Here is a 21,098-nt window from a genome sequence, read left to right on the forward strand (position 1 = left end):
CCACCAGCTAACGCTGTGACGTAACTGTGACGTAGGCTCGAAATTGGTCTATACATCACTTCAAATAAATATAGCTACAAGAGCCAGAAAGAGACCTACCAGGAAGCCAAGCAGCAGTACACTGGCGACGCTTAGTGCAATATATAACATGCGTTGGTATCTGGCAAACGGCGCGTATTGCCAATGGCTGCAAACATAGATATCATATAAAAAGGCTAGATGTCTCGTCCGCGCTGCTGGCCAATAGAGGTCGACGTCTGCACACGGCGGCCATCTTACCAAAGGGTGCTCACTCGTAACATAGTGCATGTACTTTTAAATAACCATAACTTGCTCAATTTTCTACCGATTTTCAAACGGTTTGGTTTGTTATAAACGTCAGAGATGTAGCTATGACACTGCATACATGAATAATTATGTTCAACATGTTTAAGCATTCAGAATTATAGCCACGTTAATAACGTTTGTAAGAAACCAAACCGTTTGTAAATCCGCCCAGATTTCAGCGAGATAAGAGGATTTGTGTGCGTGCTGATCACTCACCTTAATTCATAGCTTCCCTGTGATAAGATGGCCGCCGGTGATGCCGGAAGTGACTCCGCCGTAAGACATCTAGCCTTTATTATATGATATCTATGGCTGCAAACCCTCAGCACAACGTGTGCTTATCCGCAAACAGCCCATCACCTGACGAGAGTTACACTGTTAACCGTTTAAAGTCCGGTAGGCTCGAGCACAATCACAAATGGCCGTTGCACTCACCTCCAGCCAGAGCACCAGACAGAGGCAGACTGTCTAATCACAATCATTTAGAAAACATATATTTGTTATTTGCATAAACAGTCCCACGGACCCAGCCCCAAACCCCATCTCTGCAATAATAATTAATAAAGGTTGGTTTCTAAAGTACTACTTCTTGCCTCTATGCATTAGTGCTCATGGGTAGCCTAAATGGGTTCCATTCAGACCTTAACTAAGTATTTTACTGTTATGTGTCAACAAGTTTCAACAACACATTTTCAATGTTTAGATCTGTTGTGGTATTTATGTAAATTAGCACATACATAATTAGATTATGCACCGTTTGTACATGTTAACAAACAATTTAAAAAAACTTGTAATACAATTTTTGTTTGTCTTGATGTAAGTAATCAAATCAGTAATTTTCATGGTGATATCTAAAGGTTAAAATTTTTACCCTATTCACGTAAGAAAAATAATGAATAGGCGTATGAATAAGCTATATTTGGGTCTTTTTCGAAACTTTCCCCTAATGGGATTCTTCGGGGCTTTTTTTTTCCTTACTCAGGACATATTGAGGATACAAAATCAGTTGAGTTTGCTTCTGTTGCAATTTGTTCAACCTTTTTTCATAAAATGACTGGACTGCTAGTCCTCAGGTGCAACTTCAATGATGACAGCATGAAGAAAGAGATTCTGACGCAATTGTTGCGCCCATACATTTTATACTGCACAGCAAAAAGTCCAGTGTTAAATTAACTCTCCTGGGAGTTTATATGGCTCCAGAGTCAGTGTTAAAATATGAGTGTTAAATTAACACTCAAGAGTGTTAAAGTTAATGAGCTCATTAAGTGATTCATTGAGTGATGATTGAGCATTATTGAAGACACCTGATGTTAACAAGCAGAATCACCAAAGGAGAAAATCTATTTTTTTAAGACACCGTTATGGAGATCAGTGTTTGCTTTAGTTGGGCTCTTGACCCATAAACTGTAAACATTAGATTATCTTTGGCTGTTGTATCTGAGTTATAACTGCCAGATGAACAAAGAGAAAGTTGTTCAGGTTTTGTTGGTTATGTTTTGACATAATCATAATTTCACCTGAATCACTGATCTCATGTAGAGTCTAATCTCTGACTTAAATGTATATTGTTGATTACAGCATTACTGTGATTCTACTGCATAAGATCTTTTTTCTAACTAGTCTAAAGGATTTCTTAAAAGTTGTTCTGATAAAACAAAATATTTATTTTAGGCACACACAGACATCAAGAATCAGTGTATGAATCTCAACTATGGTGACAAACAGAATATTCAATTAGGTAAAGGAAATTAGTAAGAGAATTCAGATCATAATTTATTCATACCACAATGCATGATGGGAGCCATGAATGAGTTTTGATTGGTGGCACCCAGAATGCACTGCAACATGCTTTATTATTGTCACCATTGTTGAGATTCACAGGCTGATTATTGATGTCAGTGTGTCTAAATACAGTAATGTTCTAAGTATTTTTATCAGAACAATTTTTAAGAAATATTTTGGATTATATTGTTAATGATAAAAATAATTTGCTGTAGATTCACAGGCTGCTGTAATCAACAAGGTAAATCTGACTCTCTAAATGAGAGTTGATATTCAGGTCAAATTATGATTATCAAATCATAACTAACACCACCTGATCACCTTTTCTCTTTGTTCATCTGGCTGTTATAACTCAGATACAACAGCCAAACAAAATTTAAAGTTAATGCTTTATGGGTCAAGAGCCCAACTAAAACAAACACTGATCACCATAACGGTGGCTTAAAAAAATAGATTTTCTCCTTCAGTGATTCTGCTTGCTAACATCAGGTGTCTTCAATATTGGTCAATTATCACTCAATGAATCACTTAATGAGCTCATTACCTTTAACACTCTTGAGTGTTAATTTAACACTCATATTTTAACACTGACTCTGGAGCCATATAAACTCCCAGGAGAGTTAATTTAACACTGGACTTTTTGCTGTGTGCCCGCGAGGCTGTCAGTAATTGCATACTTTGCGACAATTGGCCAGTTGCTCCAAGCTGGCGTTAACCCATAAGATTTCAACAAAAGTGGAGAAGGGAGGACTTCCCGCAGCATAGCAACGCAATGTAGAGTTACCGCTCTCGAAAGGGAACAGTAAAAGACCATCAACTGAAGTAACATGTTCAGGCTGCAACAGGAAAAAGGCAAGCTGACCATGAACTACAAAAACACACTTAAATTGCAAATGAACAGTGAAATACTGACAGCAAAGGTGACAGCAGCTTAATGTCAATTTTACAGTTATCTTATTGTAATATATTTAACAGTACACTGTAAAAAAATTACAATGACAATTGTCATTCAGTGACAGTCAGCTACGACTGTTAAAAAAAGGTTAAATTAAAGTAAAATATCCCAATATAAATTATAAGTGCAAAAAACTTTAACAGAAAAACACTGTTTTAAAGGTATTTCCTGAATTATTACAATCAGTGTTTCCTTTATTTTGGCAGTTTGGCTCTTTGCTCTTTATGTGAGTTTATGGTTTTTGTAGAAGTGTTTACTGAAACACGTAATTTGTTGAATAAGAAGCCATGAACAAAGATGATATATCTTTCATCATCATAAAAAAATTACTAATGTCATCACCACCCAGATAGGAAAATTTATATACTACTGACTTTAGCCACAGCCTTATATAAAATCAACTGAAAATAAGACATTAAATCTGTGAAGATCTCAGCAGAGGAGGATTAAACAACTCCACAGACAGCATTACCAGCTTCACTTATTACTAACCAGACTGACTTTATTTCTGTCAGACGTCTACAGAAGTTCTTTTTGAGAATTAACAGAGGTTTAACTCTAATGTGTTTCATTTGAAGTCACCATAACAGTGATTAGTGTTTCCATTAGTTGGGCTCTTAACTCTTTTCTTAATCTTTTGTCTTTTTTTTGCTGTTATGACAGTGTGTTTGTTAAACACATTTGCAGTAAAGGAAGCAAAAGTGAAACGAGATCAGGTGATGATTATATCATCATGAAATAGACTTGTATGATGTTATTTGAATCTAATCAAATCTAACTATTTTAATAAACTATAAATAAGCGCCAAGTTTCATCATTCCACACAGCATGCGGACCAGATCGTTATTCCATATGTAACAGATGTGGGCCAGATCTGGGCCGTGTTGGGCATGTTACTTTAAAAAAGTAATTAGTTATAGTTACTAGTTACTTCTCACACATAGTAACTGAGTTAGTAACTGAGTTACATCATTATAAAAGTGACTAATTACCAGGGAAAGTAACTTTTGCGTTACTTTTTTTTTTAAATGTTCAAATATGTCACATAACTTAATATTACTAATACTAATATACTAATATTGCCCCCAATATTAAATATGTTAAATTAATGAAATGGACACTAAATAGAATACATTATTATTATAAAATATTGTACACTAATCTAAACTATTTTAATGTTGCTGTGAGACAATGTGAGCATAACTGGCCAAAAAATACATCTATAAATAAACTATGCTTCTTAAGAAATTAACCAAAAATTAATAAAAAATAATAAAAATATACATACACTCTTTGTAGTGCAAATTTAAATGATAAAACTGTCACACATCTTAACTGGTAGACACAGTGTAGCCTACTTGAAGTATTTTCTTCCTCACAAAAGTAAACAGTTTAACAATAAGTGCTCTCAATATAATACTGAACAATATACCAAAAATAAATTATAATAATAAAATATATTTTGGGGTTTTATTTTTATAACAATGCAAACTAATTAAAATGTTGCAGATGATACCAATAGGCTACAGAGATTATTCTAATGCTGAAATTAGTAATTTATTTATAAACAAACTATATACATACTCGGTCTCTCCTGCACACGAATCTGAAGCGAAAGACAATTGCTGCATGTATCCGCTTCCGTATTTATACCCGTGCTGCGGGGCAGAGCTCGAGATGCAAATCTCGCACACCAATGTGCATTGGCTCCATTTTTCAATACTCGAAGATGACTGGCTCCCTAAGCGTGATCCAAATCAGTATGGTGCGTCCGACTACGTCTCCATTCCGTTCTTCAGGGAACGAGGGTTACGTACAGTAACGGTAATGCCGTTGTAATAGGGAAAAACAGTCATTTGTTTGATTACTCGTTACTGGAAAAAATAACGCTGTTTATTCATAACACCGTTATTCCCATCACTGGTCATCAATGACCAAAAGTGGTTATTACTAATAGACTGTCATCAACAATGATTTCTAGCCAGAGAACAAACATTCTGAATGTTGATATTTAAATGCATTGTTAAACAAAGCAGAAAACACTTTAGACAGAAACACAAACGCCTAGACACACCACATGAATCTCAACAATGGTGACATTCTGAGTCTTGATGTCTGTGTGCAAATATTTTATTTGTCCCCAAAATGTATTTAAAAATTACAATTCAGATTGTTTGGACTGTGGAAAGAAATTATTGTTGGTTAAAATCTATTAACAACGAATAATCCATATTGGTCAGTGATAAGTTTAGTCAAATGCTGTTCTATATAGGCCTATATATGATTACAAAAACTCTATCACCTGATCGTTTTAGTTTTTTTTTGTTTTTTTTTGCAGCAAGTTTTGTGTTCTAAAAAACACTGTTACAAAAAACACAAACTTATATAAAAAGCAAAGAGTAAAACTACTAAAGGACACACTGACCACAATAATGGTAACTAAACACTTTCACTAAAATATCAACATCTAAACCTCTGTTAATGCTCAAAAAGAACTGTACACAAATTACAGGAATAAAGTCAGTCTGGTTTGTAATACAAGAGATTTAATGTCTTTTCAGTTGATTTCATAAACAAACTATATACTATATACAAACAAACTATATACTATAGAGAGTTTATACAAACTATAAACTATATTGCCAGCAGCCATAGCAGCCTGTAGCCCAAGAATGGTCTCCCACTGAAGCTAAGCAGGGCTGAGCCTGGTTAGTACCTGGATGGGAGTCCTCCTGAGAAAACCAGGTTGCTGCTGGAAGAGGTGTTAGTGAGGCCAGCAGGGGGTGCTCACCCTGTGGTCTGTGTGGGTCCTAATGCCCCAGTATAATGATGGGGACACTATACTGTCAAAGAGAACCGTCCTTCGGATGAGATGTTAAACCGAGTCCTGACTCTCTGTGGTCATTAAAAATCCATGGCACTTCTCGTAAAGAGTAGGGGTGTAACCCCGGTGTCCTGGACACATTCCCTCCAATCGCACCTGCCAATCATGGCCTCCTAATAATCCCAATCCACTGAACTGGCTCTATCACTCTTTCTCCTCTCCACCTGTAGCTGGTGTGTGGTGAGCGCACTAGTGCCGTTGTACTGTGGCTGCTATCGCATTATCCAAGTGGATGCTACACACTGGTGGTGTTATGGAGAGATCCCCTGATATGATTGTGAAGCGCATTGGGTTTACAGTAGTACTGAAAGTGCTATATAAATGCCTCATTCATTCATTCATTCATTCATCTAAATCCCACCAGCTGTGGGTATAAGCAGAGGTGGAAAGAGTACTGAAAATTTGTACTCAAGTACAAGTACCGTTACATTGCTGAAACAATACTCAATTACAAGTAAAAGTACTGGTGTCAAAAAAGTACTTAAGTAAAAGTACAAATTACTCTTCTCAAAAACTACTCAGAGTACTAGTTACTTTTTAGCTGGCGATAGTTAATGTATTACCAATAAATATTCAACCAAATCATAGATTTATGTAGAAAATAGCTACTTTTAACATGTTTAACCTTATTGTCGAAGGACATTAGTGGTCATGATACTGGAATTTCTAACTTCAATATGACACCTTGAAATATGTCAATATTCAGTAGGCCTAGCCTATAATTTTTAATACCATCGGGAAAACTACCACATACTAAATATTTTAATATATACATTTTTGTCCATCCATTTTGTCAAGGCAATCATTATTTTCAAGCATCGAAAAACACAACACTCATTGTAACAGTGATCTATTTGAATGGAAAAGTTTAATTCAAGTCTTCTGAAGAGACACGTCCACTTTATACTGTGAGATTTTAATTTAGGCTTTTGTTTACATATTTAAACATTGATCAATAACCATTACAATAATCTAACTTAAATATTTACTCACTCAGTGTATTTGTCTTTACAATAGGGTAACGTTAACTGTTGCAATAGCTCACACACAGCACAAGGAAGCTTGATTTCAAACTGAATTTAATTTGCAAAAAAGACTAGATTTTTCATAACTTTTGACAGCGTTTAATTCAAGAGCATGGAGAGATTGGAGCTGGACGTCATTTGAGTCTGCAGTGAGAACCACTTGGAGAGATTCGCGATTGCACATGATATGACACAGTCCGAGAGCGCACACTCAATATCCGAGTCCAGTTCATTCGTATATTTGAGAGCTCGCGTCCAGTTTTCTGCGATTACATGAATGTGCCCTCGCGTTACAATATTGCACTCGTGACATTTGCCATTAAAAAATGCCATAGAAACTTGCAGGTATTAATAAAATTATGCGTAATAGGCCTACCTGCAATCCCGCGCTGAGATGAGGCGGGTGTCAAATTCGCTGTCGTTGAGATGAGAGAATGCGAACGCGCAGCTGGTATCGTATCGGTGTATGGCCTATACTGCAGAAAATGAGTATTGACTGACAGATATTTAAGTATTGATATGTATCAAAATATAGGTATTTTGACAATACTACTATGTAGTTTGTTGTTTCTCCAAACGTTCAGTCCAGCCATTAATCACTCTGAGCTCCTCGCCTCCTTCAGCTATTCAAAACCGGCTGCGACTGCGGCGGCTTTAATTCAGTCCAAATATCAGGGGTTTTATTGGTCCGTTTACGATCGAATATTTTTATTGGCTACCTAAATGCCGGTCAAAGATTTGAATATCAATTCAAATTGTACTCAGTAACGAAATGTGATTTTACAAGTAACGAAGTAGATTACTTAGCTTAATATGTACTTAAGTACAAGTAAAATTACAGATTTAAAAATATACTCAAAAAAGTACAAGTACCCAAAAAAACTACTTAATTACAGTAACGTGAGTAGTTGTAATTCGTTACTTCCACCTCTGGGTATAAGTCAGTTGTAGATCTTGTATTTCTCTTTCTTTCATTTGTTCATATGGGAACCACCAGCAGGATGTTAAAGTAACACTGAAGCAGTGGTGGAGTTAATTAGACAATTAAGTGATTAATTGAGTCATGATTGTTTGATTATTGAAGACACCTGATAATAATGAGCAGAATCATGAGCGGTATTAATTTAACACCGGGGAATTTACTAGTACAGGCGGTGATCAATTTCGGGTTCGAAATAACAAGCTCTGTTCTCTGTGTTTTAAGAGACAGTACGAGACAATGGTAACTTTAGCCAGATTAGCACATTCAGAAAGGTGATTTGCAAACACACACATTATAAAATGCGGTACTACGTGTTCTAGATATGAGGTTGGATCACAAACAGTTGGTATTGGTATTGATCCATCTTTGAGAAGCAACTTTTGTGCAAATCCTGTGTTTTACTGACCCTTGTTTGCAAAGCAGTCCAATGTACAATGATTATCACAAACGTAAAAGAATTTAGCTAATTTCTTTGACACATTACAACATTACATAGCTGAGACATTATATAACTGCTCTAGCCAGGGTATACACAGCTCACTCAGGGTGGGTTCTATGCTGTATGATCAAACGTGTTCTTTAGTAGATATATATTGTTGGATAAAGGTAAAGTTCTGTATTGTTTATACCAGTATTGTTTATTCTAGATCACCATGTTCCAAAACTGACAGCTGTACTATTTGGAAACTCTGCATCAGTCCAGTTTGGTTGTACTAACCTTCTAGTGGGAGAAGAACACCCTCTTCATGAGAATGTAGAGTTCACCAGGATTCTTCTTGTACTGACAAAGATATCAGAACATCATGTCTCAGTAATCAATTTGACTGACTTTCATGAGGCTGAGTATGATCCAGATAGTATAGATCATCTCATTGGTCAACTAGTGCATGAAAATGAAATCAGCGCCTTCATCTTTGTTGTGCGACTGGGCCAGTTAACAGATGCTGATAAGATGAGTCTGGAATGGCTTCAGAGAGTGTTTGGTGACAGAGTTCTTCAGTTTGTGATGATTCTCTTCACCTATGAGAGAGAAGAAGAGTGTGACTCTATAATTGATGATCTGAAGAAAAACCCTGTTCTGGAGCAGCTGCTGGAGAAATGTGGAGGAAGATATCACACCTGCAACAAGATGATGAACAACCAATCAGAGATGAGAGACCTGATGAACAAGCTTAAGCATCTGTTTAATGAGAATCAACAGCAGTGCTACACTGGACAGATATTCAACACTGCATCAGTAAAGAAAAAAGAGCTGGAAACCAGTACATGTCAAAGTAAGAGTTTTACAGATTCAGTTTTCATATATAGAATAATATAATATACCATATATATTATAATATAATACAATCAAGGTCATTATTAGGACTGTAATCAACCAAAGAAATTCTTGGTCAACTAAAGTCCTGAAATTTTCGACTAAAATCGACTAAAAATGACATTAGAAAAAAAAAAAAAACTTTAAATTAATTAGCTGCGCACTGTGCGCCTTGTTGTCCGCCTAAATTAATTATAAATAAACATAAACATCTAGTAGGCTATTTGCAGTATTAAATCGTTTTTGACGTAATTATTTTGCACTGAAATGAGTCTGACACACGAGTCTGTCGGCTCTGACAGCGTTGCATCACGTGCACCTGCGCAATATCATAGCCTATGATTTCCGAAATGTTGTCAACTAGTGATATCATGACAAGAACTTTTGAGGAATATGTAACATAATTTAGACAATTGTTTTTGTCATATGTATTATAATAACTGACAGACACTATAATTTCAGCCACTCTGTGCAGCTCGCGAACATAGAAGCAGCTTCGCGGCTGAGACACGAATAGACTATTAACTTAAAGCTTTTACTCTTAAACACAAAAGGCACGTCCACTTTAATAAAAAAAATATATTTATTAAACAAACCAGATCAAGTAATAATATTCAGCAAACCTTCTAGTAGCGACGTATCGACCAAATAATCGACTAATCGACTGGGAGATTACAGCCCTAGTCATTATCCCCCCTAACTGACTCTCAAACATTAATGGCAATGAACTTGAGCTCTGTAGTGTGTGATTAGATTGAGCTGTATGTGAGTGGCTTGATAGGGTGCAACAGGAAACATAGTGTAGCGTTCTATCTGCTGTGCCATTAGAAAAGTACTGACAACTGGTGGAGATATGGGGACATTACAGTCAGGGGTGGTTCTAAGAGGGAACCAGTACCCCTGTATCAACAAGTCTAGATGGTAAAATGGTGTTGTCATCACAACTCACACAATAATATAAAATTACTTTTTATATTGAATAAATAAATTAATGGAAACATTCATTTGAGTTGAAATACTAAACTCAATGGGAGGAAGATGTAACGGTCTTGTTCTGTTCTGGTTTCATTTTCCCTCCGATTGAGTTTTACACCTGTTCCCTGTTCCATGATTATATTCTGGATGAATTATGGGAGATCATTTTACATAGGGTGCATTCTTCATCTTTGTGTGCCAAGCATGTTTAGGTAAAATGCAAATTACTCCATCAAATGGCCAAATGGCTGGGCAATATGGCCAAAAATATGATAATATTTTTATTTTTAAAAAATCCATATCACATGATATTGATATTTATCACAATATTTAGCTAACATTAATGGGGAAGGAAAATGCACTTGACATGTTTGTTAGAACTTGGAGCCTCTATTGAATTGGCATGCAGACTTTGCATCACAAGCTCTGCCCCCGCCGTGCGGGTATAAATACGGAAGCAGATGCTTGCATATTTGCTTTTCGCTTTACTGTGTATGTTCAGCGCTACTGGTTGACAGTATTCTACGAGCCTTTCGTTCTTTCTGGGAATAAGCCTCTCGTGGTGTTGGTGTAACTGCGCTCTGCAGCGACTTGCGTCTGAAGTCTGTTGACTTCTCAACGTTAGCTTTGCGCCTTCCTGAGTTTTCTATCAATCAGCAGCAATGAAGTTTCAGTTTTTTGTGAGTGCCACAGCGGGCTGCACTATTTCCTGCTGGTGGCTGCGGCCATTTTCCTGTACGTGGTCATTTTTTATCCTCATTTATCTGTCCTCCATGATAATCCCAACCAGATCCACAACGCTGACATGCATTAAGCATGTAGAGATCAATGAAAGTCCTTATTTGAGCATGAAACCAAACGTTTCCCAACAAGGACATTTTCAAAACACAGCCAGCAATGCATGTTGGCATGCGAGGTAACCATAAGCTGTGTCCCAATTTAGGGGCTGCATGTTTCGAAGGATGCAGCGACTCGTGTTAAAAGGAGAAAGTATAGCCGATTGCGTCATCGCGGCACAATGAAGGCTTTCCCAATTTGAAGGTCCTTCAATATGCGGCCAGCAAATGCGTCCTTCTTTTCCTGTGAATGCAGAATACATCAGAAGGATCCTTTGCAGCCTTGCCTACCCCACAATTGGTTAATTGCACTCCAGAGACGATTGCCAGTTAACACTTTTAAATGTAAGTATTGGATTTCAATTTAATCAAGTAATCTAATGTTTCTAATGATAAAAAATGAATAATGATGATAATAATAATAATAATAATAATAAATGCAATATTTGGATATATTCTGCATGTTAAAATACTTTCTAGTTTGATGTTTGAGGACGTGAGTTAATTTATTTTATTCTTCCCTCTTTCTGAGAACATCTCAGTGACACGCCAGCCCAACAAAGAAGAAACAACAAAAGAAGAAAAAGTCCAAAGGCCAAAGGCAGGTCCGAAAGGAATGCCCAGAACTTATGACATTCAAGACTTCGGATTGGATAAAGACTAATGAATTATGAGGGGATTTCCAAAGATGACGAGCTCAAGAATTCAGATGGTCTATAAAAGGCTGAAAGGAGAAGATGAAGGAGACGCTGATTCTTAGAAATGGCCTATCTGGTGTTTGATGCCATTGAAGCCTCTGACAGACAACGCTTGTAAACTATGTACTTTTGATCTTGTTTTGTCGTGGCTTTTATATATAAGTACTTTATATGTAATCTAGTTAAACCGTAAATAATAAAACTATATTTAATTGAAACGAAGAAACGTGCCTACCAAAAGTCTTTGATTTCTACAAAAGTGAGCTGAACAGACCACAGAGAAGTCTTCTGACCCCATGGATTGTGAGTATGAAAATTCAGATTCTTATGATTTAGGACAGACTCGCGTTGTTCATTATAAACGTGGGATTATGAATTATATTGAGAACGTCGTACATAGAAAACATGCCGTAATGTACCCTGAGTGTAAACCTTAGCCGCATTCATCGTGAAGTGTGCTAGCGATTTGCAAAGATTACTATAAATATTAATATAAAGGTTAATAAAACGTTACACTCACTTCTTCTACTGGAGGTGCAGCAGGAACACGAATAGTTGGTACCTATCCTTTTTTCAGGAGCAGCTTCTTAGCAAAACCAGCGTTATACTGACCCTTGTTTGTAAAGCAGTCTGGTGTGTGAAATGATTCGCGTAAACATGAAAGAATTGATGTTGATCGTGGGGAATATTCCCTTCGAAAACAAAACTCAGCCACTGCGTCTTCAGCGGTTCGGATTTAGGAACATCAAAATGACTGAGTGTGTTCGTTATTACACCCAAGAACAGAACACCACAATCGCTTAGACGCCATTCTACTCAGTGCTCCAGCGTATCAGCAATGAACGCGCCGGTCCGCACGGACTATGACTGACAGCTCGCTTACGAGCGTGGGCGGGTCTGTGTTGAAACGCTGCTGTCAATCAACAATCGTGGGAGGGGCGTCAGCTTGATTTGAGATGGGGGAAAACATAAGATAAAAAAAAAAAAAACACTGGATGGATTTTTATCATTATATGATGGTTGTGTACAGGCACTGCCAACACACATTTCAGTACAATCAACTTGTAAAAGTGTATGTACCATTATATGACCCCTTTAATCAAAGTTTAACCTGATAGAAAAATGGCCTGTTTGGCCATTAACTTTTAAATGCATCATTATGAATTATTATGAGGAGAGTCTCGGAATGAAAGACTGCAGATCAATGTGCTTCTGCATTTCTCTCTGATACGGTTGGAAATCAAATTAAATTAAATGTGGAGGATTTTATCTTTGACAAGATGATTGACAGGTCAGTTTGCATGACAGGATGAGTGTAACTAAGCGACAGAGAGCCACCATTAAAGATGCAATTGTATGACGTGATGGTATGTCCCAAAGCTTGTGTACTCTTCTGCCGCACACTCAAAAGTATGCACCTTTTCTTCACAAAAAGAGTACATACTTTTAGAGCATAGTATAAGTAGGCGTATTGAGACTGAGGGTGCTTCTCAATTCTTATTTGTGCATCCTTGTTTCCTTTCCTCGCTTCATTTCCTCGCGTCTCAGCTCCACCCCCTGTAGGATGCGAGGGAAGGCTGCAAGGAAAGAAAATGAGGACGGAGGAATCGAATGAAAGCTTTTTTACACATTGGAATACTTGATCACTCGAGCGTCACTTCACTGCGTCATCAGCAGCGCTCAAAGGATCTGACCTTATGTTGTTGAAGTTTGTTTATTTAAGAAATTCATAATAAATAATAATAGAGCAAGATACCCTGTTGAAATATTTGAAATATGTGAGATCTGTGGTTAAACTGCAAAGGTAAATTATAAATTAAAATTATTGTGACCCATGTGAAGAGGGAGGAGATTTTATATGTGCGTCACATTTAGTCGATAAAACTCTACCGCAAAGGAAACAGCTGTGCATCCTCGCTTATAACTCCTCAGGAAGCTCCTCACTCCTCTTGGTGCAATTAGAGAACTGAGATGTCCTTCAAGATGGCTGAGTTCGATCGGTTTCCGGGTCATAGGATGGAGGACGGAGGACAGAGGAGAAGAGGGGGATATTGAGCAGGGGGGCAGGGTTTCATAAAATATTGAAGCTTCCCTGGGCGCCGCCATTGATTAGCGGACCATCACCTGCTGTTAGCATTCCATTGACTCCCATTCATTTTGGCGTCACTTTGACAGCGAATAACTTTACATCTGAGGCGTTTAAAGACTCCATTTGTCCATTATTTATTTCTAAAGAAACACGAAAATGTATAAAAGGCTCCATTACCTTGTATCTTACGTTATGGCCCCGTAGATGCAGTTTTTGTAAAAATAGGCTAACGATTGCGTCATAACCACACGACTCTCTGTCGCACAGTAGAGAAATTACCGTATAGACAGGAGGAGAAGCTTGCGGGTAACCGGGGGGGACGTGGAGGCAAAATGACAAAATAATTAATCAGAATACTTAGCAAAAGTTGCTCCTGCTCCTAGCTCATGGACACCTGCTCCAACTCACACTCTCCGTCTCTGCAAGTTTTGGAAGGGAATGATTCAGATTTCTCTTGGCACAGCTACTAGAAGACAGACAGGTTGCTCACGTCACATCTACGTCGTCAAGCTCAGTTTGAGTCTGCGCAGTACGCTCAGCCATCAGGAAGTGAGAGCTTCTAATTGACTTCACTTTTCTCCGTTGAAACCTATGGGGTCACTGTGTCCAGTTTATATACTGTCTATGATATTGAGAAGCACCCTCAGCACTATACGCTCTTCTTCTTCTTCTTCTTCTTCTTCTTCTTCTTCTCTTGATTAATGGTGGATTGCAAACCACTTTTAGGTGCATACCGCCACCTACTGTAAAGGAGTGTGTAAAATCATGACATGACGAGTTTATATATTCTACTCATCAACCTTGTGTCTTTAAGAAATTTAAATAATTCAGTTCTGGTGATTTTTATCTCCTCTCCTTCTGTTCACATTATCCCCTTTAGATTCCACTCCCGCCATTATGATACTTCCACACAAAACGAAACTTAGCGTATTTTCTAGTGGCCATATCAACACTATATAGAGAAAAAAATTGCGCCAAAATTCTGAAATCTTTTGAAGGCATTACTGAACATTTATTTAACCATAGCAAAAGTAAATTTCTTCTTTTAATTTTTCATCTCTATTTTTGGTGTTTATTTTAAATTAGACAAATCTGATATTTTAATCTCCAATATGTTATTTACTAGTTGATATGGTTCTTTAACGTTTCGCTAACTAGCAGAAGACACTAGTAGGGTTTAAATCCCAGTTGTGCAGGTGGGGCATGTTGTCACACTGCATTACAATGAGCCCCCATTAGAAATATGATATTCTCTTCTACACTTTAATGAATTCTATTGAGAAAACATTAGAAAAAGGTTGTCAGTGTTCAGAATTTTTATTATTATTATTATTATTATGTTTTGAACTATGTTGTATAGCTGTGTTTTCCTGTGTGTTCGTTCTCAAACTCAAAAAAATATTTTATTTTTAATTATTAGAAATTGCCATTATTTTATATGAAAAAGTTAATAATTGTATTTTATTGAGAAAATGTTTTAGTTTGTCTTGTATATTTTTTTGATTAGATCAGATATAGTCATATAGTCATGTTACAGTGAGCCCCACCTATGGGGCATGTTGTCACATTTCGCTTCCTGAACCCCATCTTGAAACACCCGTCTTTTCACCTTATATAATATCCACTATTCCTTTTTCCCATTAAAAACAAGGGGCCATTCAGTCATGTGTGATCCACTCTCAGTCTTGTCTTTGTAATTTCCTCCCGTCTGGTCCTTTCCCTATGTAACATGATGACCCAAATAGGGTAAATAATCAGGCGCAAGGCGGTAGTGCAGCTTCAATCAACAGTCACATTTTTTATTCAAATAATTCAACATTGCAAATACCCACAAAGAAAAACGAATAAATGAAAATAAACAAAACAACCCACAGATAGCCACGGGTTACCTATATCGTGAAGACAGAGTGGCATTCAAAATGCTCTCACCACAACAAGGCTCACAGCAATCACACTGCAAACCTACAAAAAAGAAAGAAACACAAATAAAGTGACCAAACCACCACACGATCCCAGCCACCTCACCACAGCCATCCACACAGTGAGGGTAACCCGGAAGCCATCGTTGGTTTAAAAAGAAATCTACAAAAAGAAAGAAAAACAAATTAATTAACAGTGGGTAATGCAAGTAGAACAAACCTGTCAGCACCATGAAACCATTACTATACTTTTATGGCCTAGGTTTTCCCTATGCAGTTATGGTCCAACATACAAATAAATAAACCAAAGAAAATTAAATCTAAAGTAAACGGTAACCATGCATCCCTCTAACATCCTTTATTTTGCCGGACACTCAGGCAACAATCAGTCAGGCAATAATCCGGCCAAAACACTCCTTAACGGTGTGTATCATATATTCAGCTCTCAATAACGCTGTGCCAGCATTTAACATAACTGCTCGTCCGCTACTCTTCTTCTGAAGTGATAAATCATCAGTTGAAGTTTTAGATGTGCCGCGACATCCATTCATTCACAAATCAGTCAAAGACAGGAAGCGAGAGAGTGAACTAATCTCACTACTTCCTTATATAGCACTAGGGCTGATGGGACTTGTAGTGCCCCAACCATGTCTCATTACACCTATAAATTGTAATACTGACAGATTTTGTATTTTATGATATCCTCTTCCTTTCGTGACTTCCACCATTTCTGCCATATTCCAATACATTTCTTCCTAATTACTGCTTTTCCTTCTCCTTTTCCAAGTGGAATTGGAACTGTTAGTTCCTGCGGTAACACTTCACTTGCTTTTGTTCCCTTTCCCTCCCTCATATTCTGGCACCCAACAAAACTGAACATCTATGCCACCCTGATGTAATCTTAGCAAACTGTGATGAAGTTTCTTTTCCAGGAGCCATACTTTCTTCCTCTACTTGTCAAGTAACTTTATCTAAACCCAGCATCATTAGACCCCTAATGGTGAGGAATGAAATTGCAGCCTGTAAGAGAAATAGTAATAGGCTGGAAGACTGTTACAGCAACTTTGTAATGTGTGGTGATATTTACAAATAAAGTGTGGGGGAAAAAATACATTTTCATCTACATCTGTTCCCTTTCTGCTCCCTTTAAGATGATGAACCCATAATCAATACAGAAAGAATGGAGGACACTACAACATCAGAGACTGGAGAAAAACTTCGGGTGAGTGCATGAAGTGATGGTGAAATATGAGGGTATAAAACTGTACATTTTTCCTGTATTACCACTATATATATATATATCATGAACTATCATGGCGCAATTAAAGGGATAGTTCATCCAAAATTTAAGAAGACTTTCAGACATATGACTTTCAGCTGAAATCAGGATCCTTGGTGATTTATATAATACAAATCAAAGGCTATCATCAGTTTGAGAATCTAAAAACACATACAGGCAAAACTAAATTAATACCCGTGACTCCTGACGATATATTCAGGTCTTAAAGGTCCCATATTGTCAAAACTGAAACTTCCTGGCTTTTTTCATGATAACAGTAGCCTGGATGCCAGCCAAACTTAGCCCCGCCCACAATATTTTTAGGTCGGGAAGTTCGGTCTGGACTTGATCCGTTGTGGAGCAACTATGCTCGAACCAGAGCTGTTCAGACCAATCAAAATGTCAAGGCTTCATAAGATGATGGACAGATGATCAACAGAACGTAATCATCCACGTCACCAACGAGTGCTTGGGTTGAATTTGTTTACAACAAAGATGACTGCAGCTGGAGAATTGAGATTTCACACTTACAAATAAGTCAGATAGAATAAATGCATATTTGGCGTGCTGTCCGAGGAGAGGGCTCCTGGCTCGGTATTCGGCCCGAACCCAAAGTACTCCCCCCTTATTAAAGGCTGTGGAATAACAAGCCAAGAGTGAGTGGAGGGATGCTGAAAACTGTCAAGGGATGTTAGGTGAGTTGACAGAGTGAATATATGCTTCCTCTCATGCTGATAGTGTAGACATGGTAATTGTTTGATGACAAGTTGATTGGATTGATTATTTGAACGTGCTCCTCCTGAACTTTGTTTATGAAACATCATGTATAGATTCTGCCATAGATTCTGCCACCTTATAGAAGATATTGACAATGCATTCATTTTAAAAGAGGAACAGAGATCTGCGATCAAGGCATTTGTCGATCGGAAAGATGAATGAAGAACATACGTCACTTACTCCGTTGTTCTTATTGGTTGTAGGTCTATCCAATTGAGTGCAGAGGCATTTTCTTTCCTGGTTCGGTTGAAACACCCCCCCTAATCACAGCCCAATGGAGCAGTATCAGACTCATATTCTGACTAGAATCTGAGTATGACGACGTCAGGCTATGATAACAGAGGTCTAAGGGCTATGTAACTACCATATAGGTTTCAAAACAGTCAATCCATAGACAAATGCACACAGCCTGCAAAAAGTAGCTGTGCCTTTTCACAAGCCGTTGTGACTTCCGTAAAAATGTGACGTCAGAACTACTCAGTCACTGCCTTCAGTCACCACCCCGAGCACTGTTTACTGTCCCTCCCTCCTTTTTCCCATAACCCAGACAACATCGCATCTATGCCACTGCTTAGCAAAAACAACACGGAAACATGTCAAGAAAACGCTGTTCAGTCGATGGATGTCAGAAAACTACATCATTGCACAGGCTTCCAAACAACATTAATATAAGAGACCAGTGGCTAATGTTCATTTATTCTGAAATACTACAGCAATTTAGTTTGACCATCTGTTCTGGACATTTCACAAGTGACTGTTTCGTCAATCAAGCACAGTTCACTGACGCTTTTTCAAAGAAGCAACTCATCAAAGATGCTGCAGTCTGTAGACTTGGAATTAATCCTTTTCCCCCGTCATTATTTGATTCACGGGATCGGACACCAGTTATCTTGCCAATAAAAATCTTTATTCTTCACACGTGCCACGCAGAGGAGAGAAACTTGAGAAGTTGTTGTATTTGTGCCAGGTCTATGTTTTCCTGGTGTTTCTCTGCCGTAGTAAAGTAAGATTAGGGGCCCTATTTTACCGATCTGAAACGCAAGTGTCAAGCGCAAAGCGCAAGTAACTTTGTGGGCGGGTCTTGGGCGCTGTTGCTATTATACCGGCGGGATAAATGACTCTTGCGCAAATCTAAAAGGGGTTGGTCTGAAGTAGCTTCATTATTCATAGGTGTGGTTTGGGCGTAACGTGAAATAAACCAATCAGAGCGACATCTCACATTCCCTTTAAGAGCAGGCGCGCTTGTTCTAAAGCGGAATCCTATTATAACGGCGGATTTGCCAGGCGCACGACAGGAGCGGTTCACACACAGCCGAGGAGACCGATGTTCTCCTCAGGGACGTTGGGGATGGAGAAACAAACTCAAATTAACTTCGGTTAAACAGGCGTATGATCATTTGGGTAAATGTGTAAGCTATAGGGCTGGGCGATATATCGCACGATATTGTTATGCGCATCTCATCAGTAAAGCCGGTTCCTTGATTAGTAGTAAATCGCCATCACCTGCTTTCAGATGGAGCGGCATTTACTACAAAGAGCCGTAGTTAACTGACAAGCTGAGCCATATCGCATTAATATCGCGGACGTATCGCCAACGATATTTAATGCGATATGGCTCAGCTTGTCAGTTAACTACGGCTCTTTGTACACAGAAAAAACTCCAGTGTTAATTTAACACACCTGGGAGTGTATATGAGTCCACACTCAAGAGTGTTGAAGTTAATGAGATAATTAAGTGATTAATTTAGTGATGATTGAACATTATTGAAGACACCTGATGTTAACAAGCAGAATCACTGAAGGAGAAAATCACAAATTGTAAGTTACCTTTATGGAGAATAGTGTTTGCTTTAGTTGGGCTCTTGACCCTTAATATGTTTACTTTAGATTTTGTTTGGCTGCTGTATCTGAGTTATAACTGCCAGATGAACAAAGAATAAAGTGATCTGATGGTGTTGGTTATATTATGACAATCATCATTTGAGCTTGATCACTGAGCTCATTAAGATCCTTCTTTCTGACATAGATTTATATTGTTGATTACAGAATAACTGTGATTATGCATACATGCCCAGAATTTTAGATATAATATAAAGGATTTCTTTAAAGTTGTTTAAAAAAAATTAAATTGTACTTTTAGGCACACACAGACGTCAAGATTCAGTCTATGCATCTCAACAATGGTGACGAGCAGAATATTAAATTAGGGAAAAGTAAATTACATAGACAATTCAGATCATAATTTATTCATACCGCAATGTATGATGCATGCATATTTTAACACTTTACACGTGTGGACTCATATACACTTCCAGCCCGAGTGTTAATTTAACGCCGCTCCATCTGAAAGCAGGTGATGGCGATTTACTACTAATCAAGGAACCGGCTTTACTGATGAGATGCGCCTAACAATATCGTGCGATATATCGCCCAGCCCTAGTAAGCTAGATGTATGCTTTTATAATAATCTATCTATCTATCTATCTATCTATCTATCTATCTATCTATCGTAATAATGTATGATTTGCAAAAATGAAAACTGCTGCGTCTGTGTGTAGATGAGAGAATCAAAGTGTATGCGCGTTGTGCACACGCTACATTGATTAAGACCAAGCATGCGCCCTTAAAATAGCATAAATAACATGCGCAACGCGCCACTGACTTTAAACTGTTTTTTTCGGTCAATGGCGGAATTGTTTTCTAAACCTGTAAAATAGCATGAGGGAACATTTGCGCCGGAACACGCCTCCTCTTTGCGCTGAACCGCCCCGGGGAGCGCAAGTATATTTCTTAGTTAACCCTCTGGGGTCTAAGGTGTTTTTGGGGTCCTTGAGATGTTCTGACATTTGTGCTTTTTTCAGTTGCTTATAAACATATTAATGGCAAAGGTGTAATTACACTATTTAGCACAAACAGGGCTACCATAATATGTGAGCAACATGCATGTACATGTTTGTATTTTTGAGAGAATAATGTTTATGCATGGTTATTGAAAAAACTAAAAACTAAAGTTTCTGAAATAAGGCCACAAAACACATACTAAATATGTGGCAATAAGACTTTTGACTTTGTCGTTGCCTAGAGTTTTTTCTTCAAAATGATGTGAAAATCACCCTGCCTAATCATTCACATTACACAATACATTGATTTAAATTTTGCAAAACACTTTCTGTTTGGAAAGGCAATATGCGGAGTGGGCGTCAACGATCCAACACCATCATGCATATTTAGTGGTTCGCACCTGAGAAGACAATG

The 21,098-nt window shown here is 37.8% G+C and overlaps 1 protein-coding gene across 1 annotated transcript in view; it reads left to right on the forward strand.

The window, feature by feature from the left end:
* Positions 1–21,098, forward strand: part of LOC311074609 (interferon-induced very large GTPase 1-like) — a 47,086-nt gene that overhangs the window by 8,659 nt on the left and 17,329 nt on the right. The window contains exons 3-4 of the mRNA XM_084101325.1: positions 8,603–9,229; positions 16,939–17,009. Coding sequence (XP_083957451.1) covers positions 8,603–9,229; positions 16,939–17,009 — 698 coding nt within the window. The remainder of the gene's footprint in view (positions 1–8,602; positions 9,230–16,938; positions 17,010–21,098) is intronic.

Source organism: Abramis brama, assembly GCF_963993115.1.
Source record: "Abramis brama genome assembly, chromosome: 1".
Classification (NCBI taxonomy): Eukaryota; Metazoa; Chordata; class Actinopteri; order Cypriniformes; family Leuciscidae; genus Abramis; species Abramis brama.